The 8443-nt window shown below is 35.2% G+C and overlaps 1 protein-coding gene across 2 annotated transcripts; it reads right to left on the bottom strand.

Moving 5' to 3' along the window:
- Positions 1-2993: 2993 nt before the first annotated feature.
- LOC112527132 (myosin-3-like) lies at positions 2994-7523 on the bottom strand. 2 transcript variants are annotated; one of them, XM_025137569.1, is made up of 6 exons: positions 5905-7523; positions 5745-5821; positions 4926-5037; positions 4585-4701; positions 4454-4484; positions 3385-3472 (listed from the first exon to the last, which is right to left on the bottom strand). In XM_025137569.1, exons 1-5 carry the CDS (start codon positions 7279-7281, stop codon positions 4470-4472), a joined length of 1698 nt encoding a protein of 565 aa, XP_024993337.1. In that variant the 5' UTR covers positions 7282-7523; the 3' UTR covers positions 3385-3472; positions 4454-4469. The 2 variants fall into 2 exon arrangements, with proteins under 2 accessions (XP_024993335.1, XP_024993337.1); XM_025137567.1 differs by lacking the exon at positions 4454-4484 and having other exon boundaries at positions 2994-3472.
- Positions 7524-8443: the final 920 nt, after the last annotated feature.

Genomic DNA, 8443 nt, shown 5'->3' with positions numbered 1-8443 from the left:
TATCACACCCATATCACATGATTACACCAAAAATTTAACTTATCAACCAAAACGATAACCCAAGTGATGTATAAAGGTGATTATCACACACATATCACATGATTATCACACCTATATCACATGATTACACTAAAATTTTAACTTATTAACCAAAATGATAACTCAAGTGATGTATAACGGTGATTATCACACCCCTATCACATGATTATCACATTCATATTACATGATTATCACACCCATATCACATAATTACTCCAAAAATTTAACTTATCAACCAAAATGATAACCCAAGTGATGTATAACGGTGATTATGACACCCCTATCACATGATTATCACACCCATATCACATGATTATCACACATAGTATAATTCTAACCTATCGAAACCATTCGAAATCGTTGTGATAATGTCTAACATAACCAATTGAAACCATGATCAAATCGAGTGACATTAATATCACAACTAATCGATTAAAAACTTGTTCAAAACGAGTAATTTTGAAAGATACCTTGAATAAACTTCTTCTTGTTGCCCGCTTGTTGCATGCAATGACTTCTCGATTAGGGTTCTTGGTCGATTAGGGTTGTTTGTTCTTGGTCGATCGCCGTCGATCAAGGTTTGCTTCGGTCGGTTGTTTTGTGATTTGAAGTTATGAGTCTCTTTGAATTCTTAACCGTTTACTAGATAATGATAAGGTTAATGATAATAATGATCGTGTTTAAAAGATTTGATGATATCATTTACATTATTATCCTTTTAATTTTAATTTTAATTTTTTTTGAATCTTTTTCAATTTCTATTTTAAAAATCTTTTAATTTTATTTTTTTATCACAATATGAGGTTATTGGGTTGTTCTCGCATTCTCGTAAATCACATGGGTTCTCGTTTGAACTTTTCCATATATATATGGTTGGGTTAACGTGTGACCAATGGTTTTTCGTGAGACCCGTAGGACCAATTTATGTTCATTGATCAACTTTATAAGTTAATGGTCTAAGTTGTACGATGACAATTTTGTGATTATTGAGAATTCTCGTGGCGTTTATGAATATTCAGATTGTTTGACTGTAGATCTAATGCAATGGTTGAGACTTGGGCTTACGGGTCTTACGAAAATCCCTTGGTCTCACATGATCCCAAGTATATATATATATATTGAAGTTATGGTAAGAAGCATTCACCACTCTTTGATCAATCTTAATTGAAGGTCTGTCAACACTAATGAGGTGTATCCAGATCAATTTCTTTCTAAAGCACAATTCATAGATGAACATGAGTCTAAACATGATCAAGAGTTCAGATTTCTTCTTATATTTTTTCTTCTCACACGATCCTTCGTCTATATATATATAATATTATTTGGATGGGTAATTGTGGATGTTTTACTACCCTTCTTTAGACCCAAAAACGACCAAATGGATAAAAAGTGAGCCTAAAAATAGTGAGATGGTTGAATAAAATATGATTGATTTTGAAGAAATAATGAATAATAATTTGTTTTTGGCTTTTTCATGTATAATGTAAGTAGACAAGTACTTAAAAAGAAAAGCAATGCATTTAATGATAATGAGGGGTGTTGGACAAAAAATGCAATGTCAAGAATCTTTTAAATATGGTGGGTGGGTTTTGGCATTTGCGTCAATAAAACAAAACCAAAATCTTAATTTATGATTTTTCATTTGTTTGTTTCAACCAATATTCCATGGTCAAAAATACCACTACCTAACCCGACACATAAACCAAACCTCACCATCTATGTTTTTTGAAGACTCAGATAAAATCCCTATTATTAATATATAATATCTCTCTTTTACAGAAAATAAAAGAAAAAGAAAAAACATGATTGGTGATAATCATAAGAAATTACTGTTTAAAAATCGTTTATTGTCAAATTTATTGTGGTGCTAACAAATATATGGTTTCAATTTTTTACCTAATTTAGCTGGACTCATTCTTTTCTTTCGCAATTCGCAATCGCATTGAGTGATTGATAATCTTTTAAGTAAAAACTTGGTTAACTTTTAAAAAACAAAAGTCCAATACAGGCCCAAATGTCCAAACACTTGCGTCCAAATTAGAGATCACAAATGGGCCCGACTCCGTGCCGGGACCTGGACCGGCCTGACGGTTTTTAACCGGTTACAATTTTTAAGAATTTTCAAAAATCTCAAAAGATCGTAACTATAAAAACATCTATTACACTCTTGTAAGAAAAATATTTAATTTTTTAAAAATGTGTTTAAATGATCCAATTAGGGATTTTAAAGGGTATTTCAATAAGATATTCTCAAAAGAAGAAAAAACACTGCTTTTTGTACATTCAAAATTGTTTTTTGGAAAAAAAAAAGGTTAGGACTCAAGCTGAGCCTGGAACCGATTCTTGTAACCGGTTATGATTATAAATAACCTTAACCGGGCCTTGGGTTTGGTTACGAAAATATAGTGTTTGAAACTGGGATCGATTTTTGGGCATCTATGATTCTAATTTTGCACAACTTTACCTAGAAGAAATCTATTTTCAGATTGGCGGTGACGCATCTCACTGTATGTATTCCAGTTGAATATGAGGCTCTTTCCATTACATTCAGCTTTAACTAGAACATCATTGGCATTTTGGTTATAGAAGGACTTTCTTGGAACTCAATTATAAAGACTCGAGATGGATTGAGTGGACAACACCTACCAACAATAATGACGGATTTAGCATATTTAAAATCTCATAAATTTTAAATTTTAGATAAAGACAATTATTTTTTATATATATAAAATGCAACAAATAAACTCACCCACTACCTCCATAAAAAAAAAAAAAAAACCTAAATCCTCACAACACTTTTATCTCTACTCTTTTAAGATTATGGGAGAAGAGGCCAGGTAATTATATAAACAACCGCTCTATTCTTTTAAGGTAGCCCCCGACCAGGGGACCCTACCTTCACCATATTGGGTTCGTTTTTTTTTCTTTACCATTTTCAGGAAACTGAATCATGGTTGAATAAAAAAAGCCACTGTACAGTAAACTAATATTGCTATGAAGAAAGAATATTCTAGAATTACTGCTAAATACACACAGGGAAAGAAGAAACTAACCCAGAGGAGGAACAAAAATCCCATCAGATAAGAGGTTCAGAAAGCTCCATTTCATTTGAACCCACTGGCTGCATATGGGACACGCGTGGCTGAGACCCAACAGAATTTAATCCGAGCCACTGCCAAGGCCAGCATACGTATCTAGGCCCCCTTTCACCACTAGAAGTTTCGCGGGTATCATGTTCTTCAAGTTGACGAGTCAGCTCTTCCACCCTATCCCTCAAACGAGTAGCCCTCGAGTCTGCTAATCTCAATGATCTCTCAGCTGCATCTCTAGCTGCCATGGCAGCACCTGCTATTTCCTCTTTGAATTTCAGCTTCTTCTCTGACTCCATCACAGCTTGTTTCGCCTCATCCAGTTCCTGGCGCACCATAGATAACTGCAGAAATGGGAAAAGAAGACATGCTAATAAGCGTAGGAATGGAGGATTTTCCAAGTGCCAGAATAACCCTTGGGGTAGCTGCTCTCCATTGATCATCATTTCGTGCCCCTCAGGGCCACTGGAGGTTTTCCCAACTGTTAACTTCAGGGACCCATTTAATCGAGTTGCGTGCAAGATGGCTCGGACAACCACAATTATAAAAAAAGGTCTTTTAAGTTTTCCACTTTGTGCCCAAATAATAGAGGACTACCATTTATTCTCTTTGTTCATCTAATCCAAGCCTTTTAAGTGATTTGGACACCTAATTACTCATTGGATGTTTGCACGTGCTCTTCAGATCCTTCCCTCCTCCACCCTCAACCCCTTACAACCTAAACTTGTATTACAATTTCCGTCAATCGGTTCGTTTTTTGATGAATATCATGACTAAGTTTGACGGACAATAATATTTACATTTGGTACTTAAAAGAACTTTCACTAGTAATGTTCTAACATCAGCATATCAGTACTCAAAAGATGCAACTTTTTTATTCTGTTGAACATCACTTCAAAGGGCATATATAAATGGGGTTAATTCCATTAGGGATCTAGATAGTTTTATATGTACTTGTAATCTAGTTTAGAGAACCATAAATAAGACCAGAGGAAGGATTTGCATGAAAATGACATCCCAACGTCTATGTTTGACATCCATAAGAATTTAGCATAGGTCTAGATATTATTAGCTATAGGAAGCATAGTATATCTCAAGTGTTCCTGCAGCATTATTCCAAACCAGGGTATCACAAATAGGCTCCTAGGTTATAAAATGCATTTTTAGGAACACTTGAGGGGAACAACAAAAGAAGGCTTTTAAAGAGGATGGTGCTAGTTTTCCCAGATCTTATGCACAGTCAGATCAGAGATAGACCTCCAAATATTAATTAAAAATAATAACAGCATATAGATTGATTTCACAATCTAGAAGGTATAACTTACATCATTGGATGTTTATTCAACTTCCATATATCTGAAGATGATAACGGTAATCAATATAAAGAGAATTAGGAACAGGGCAAAGAGGACCACTTCAATGCCACACCAATCAGGTCAGCATCTATGTGACATACCTGTGCCATATATTCTTGTTCTATCGCCCTGCCAGCCTCGGCTTCTTGCTGTGCTGCCACTTTCCATCTTGTAATCTCTTCTTCGGCTGCAGCAATGTCCATCATAAGCCCTTCAACCTAGACCACGTGCAGGTGAACATACAGCATGATCAATGGGCTCCATTGAGAACAAGAGTACTGCAATTTGCTTATTGCTCTTGCATGCTAGAAATGATTAACCAACAACTGAATGGAAGAGCACGCACTATGTAGCATCAAATTTCAGACGAAAACTTCATATCTGAAAGCTTTTCACGCAAACATACAACAAAAGAAGTACAATAATAAGTATGATAACTTACATTTTCATTGGCCACCCTCTCCTTGTCTTTAAGTTTCTCTACCTGTTCTTTTCTCTGCATAAGTTCCTTCGCTTGAGCTTCTGCATTTTCCTTAAGTAAGCTAGTCTCCGCCCTTAATTACCATAGCATCCAAAATACCACAGTTGGTTAGCAAATATCTGATGCTATTACATATGGACATCTATAAGAAGCAGCAAACAGCTCTAAATCATTTAATTGACAGATTGTATGTCAAGGCACACATGCCTTTGAAGTAAGATGAATGTCCAGGCAAACAAACAGCATAAGGAGTGAAGTTCTTAAGTGCAAAGCTGACTTAAACCAAGGGGGATTGTTGCAACAACTGATCACATCACTCCCTTATGATGGTAATGTCAAGGGTTTGAATCAGGCAAAAAAACATTTATGCCCAAAAGACTTCCTCCCCAACCCCTGGGGAGATTTAGTGCACTGGGATCACCTTTTGAATTTAAGAACAACTTAAACTTACCAAATAATTTCCCCAACCTTGCTGGGATTGATTGAATGACCGCTTGAAGCTTATTCTCATTCCCATACTTAATGCCAACAAGATCAGTAGTAACGTATGAAACAGACAGGTTGCTATTACAGTATTACTTCTTGCTAGAAGGTTGTAGCTGTTGATAACAGATTACCTCTCTCTGATATCAAATATTACCATCTACTTTAGGCTGTCTACGATCATGAAGACTACTAACAAATTACGGTAACACTCTCTAAAAGATACACATAAGATTCAGTGAACTGGAAAAAGAAAGCTGGAATGCTCAATAAACATACAAGAGAAAAAGAATACACCTCAGTTCATCAACAGTATGCTGCAGCTCAATAATCTCAAGTTGAGATTGCTTTATAATGTTTTCAAGGGCGCCAGCCTATAGCAAAGAATATAAAGATTTCAGCCAAGAGAGAATTCAAGTACCATGAATATGTGTAAAGTTGGTGCTAAGACACACACCAAAGTGTATATTTCATCGTCTTTGTTGTCCAAATTACCAGCATCGTTGTTTGAATCTAAAGCTGTTCCATCGCTGGTATGATTGCTAAATCTATAATGAATCCCCGCTTCTCTTAATCCGGTTTCAGTAACTCTGAAAAGCTCATTAGTTTTAGATGACAGATCAGTTGACATTCTTCTTGATAAAGCACTTCTCAGTAGAGACCCAACATGCTCTTTCTCCTTTACCAGCTGAGTAACACTTTCATTCAAACTTTTCACTTCTCGGTTTCTCTCAACAACTAAATCCCTTGTTTTTTGGTAAACAATGGAGCTCAAATCACTTATGGATTCCAACCCTGCTAAGCAAGCCCGTATATTCTCCTCAACATCTGTTTCTTGTGGGAGAAACAAGGAATCCGACAAATCTGACTGGCTTTTCTTATCATCATCCAGTATCTTGATAACACTAAAAATCTGTTCATGCAGTTTTGAAACATGAGCCAATTGGTCAGCCAGCAATGGCCTTTGCGAATCAATTCTCAATTCTAAATTCTTCAACTTTGCACCAGAATCACTCACTAAATCTTGCATTCCTAACAACTCTGTTTCCAATTTCGAAATCTTTCCATCTTTTTCAGTTATGGACTTCTCCAAACCCTCAATAATAGAATCCCTCTTTGAGACCTCCTCTCTAAGTCCACTAATGGAAGCTTCAAGGTGAGATACTTCAATGGCGATCTCATAATTCCTCTGATCCATTTGCTGCCTGGCTTCATTCCTCGACTTCGTTACGGATTCAATCTGTCTATGAAGTTCCTCAACAATCTCATTCGACCTCTTGATGACTCCATAAGCAACAGCAGGCAATCCGGTATACTTTTGAGACCTAGGAAATCCTCCGGCCATGAAGTTCTTGTAGTTACTCACTTTACCTGATATTTTATCAATTCCGGTAACTAACATTTGTGCCGCAGTTTCAATCTCCGACCTGGACGAATCCTTCGCCTTCACCGACTCCTCTAATTGCTGAACTAAATCATCTTTCTGCTTCAACATTTCATCTTTCTCCTTAACAGCTTCAGCCAACTGCGCCGATAACCTCTCATTACACCTAGAAACCTCGTCTCTCTGGCGAGAAATCTCTTCGCGTTTCTTGATCGCTTCGTGTGCGAGAACTTTCAATCGGTTAAACGAACCTTGCAATTCGGATTTCGAATTCTCCAACGCCTCACGAGCTTTTCGTTCACGATCAAGCTCCGCAACCACCTCTCGAAATCTCTCAATCGACACATCCTCTGTTGACGAAGAAGTTCCATCGAACACAGTATCCGGAGGATTATCTTCTTCTTCCACGTCACTCAACACGGCATCGGTATCTTCTTCACCGGCGGCCATTGTTGGGAAATTTGAGGAGAAATCAACTCACAACAACCGATTAATGACAAAAGCTTCCATTAGGAAAATAAATAATCAAACTACGAGTAGGCCTACCTGAAGGATATCAAACTTGAATGCAAATTGGATGATGAATTGAGGATGAATGGAATCAAAGATGATGATGATGATGATGGTTGTTAGGGTTTAAGTGGAAATATTGGGAAACTTGAGATTCGGGTACCCAAGGAACAACAGAACATTGCAGTTGCTCCAAAGCTAGAACGGTCTATTTTTCGATTTATCTTAAACCAGTGATTGATACCATGTGCGTTGCATAGTGACAATAATCTTTTTTTAAAATTATTGAAGTTAGCTAAATGAATCAATGATTATATTTATATATCAAATTAATAAGAATCAATATTACCTTTGATATATGAATCCATCTTATCATTATTGGTTGTTCTTTTAATATAGAGAAGCGATCAAATGAAAACTACTCCAATTTGTAAAAACCGTAAAAACTGCTCTCATTCATCGATTTCATTGTTTAATCTTATGAAAATTTTTCATGAAATTGTTTCATATAATACTTTTTTTTATGAAGTTGTTTTATATATGGTTATGAAATTGTTTTATATATTACTTAATGAAATTTTAATGAAACTGTTTCATGTATTTCTCTAAAACTAAAATAATGAAGATGATAATATCCATGATTAACAACCTCCACAATAAAAATGATTAATCAACCTCTCATAATTACAAAAAAATGAACAAAATGAAAAAATATGATTGGTGGAATAAAGTTTTTACGGTTTTTACAAATTGAGTGGTTTTTATTTGATCGCTCCCCATATATATATATATATATATATATGTATAATTAATTAATTAATAAGTCTTATATATCAATCTTTTATTATATCAAACTTTGTAATTGATTCAAAATCATAAAAAAAATATGTGAAAATATTTATTATAATCATATGATGTGTATTATGAGAATTRTTTTGTCATGATGCATATATTCTCTTAAAATATTTTTATTCACCAAATAAACATTGTGTTGTTACCTACTTTGATATAATTGTTGAATATTTTTGCAATTTGCTTACATTAGTGATAACTAGAAGTGTACTCGCGCAATGCAGCGAGATGCATCATGATTTTAATATTT

This window comes from Cynara cardunculus, assembly GCF_001531365.2.
Source record: "Cynara cardunculus var. scolymus isolate 2C chromosome LG 15, CcrdV1, whole genome shotgun sequence".
NCBI classification, from domain to species: domain Eukaryota; kingdom Viridiplantae; phylum Streptophyta; class Magnoliopsida; order Asterales; family Asteraceae; genus Cynara; species Cynara cardunculus.
Note: the sequence above shows the minus strand (reverse complement) of the source record. Positions and strands in the feature narration are given on the sequence as shown.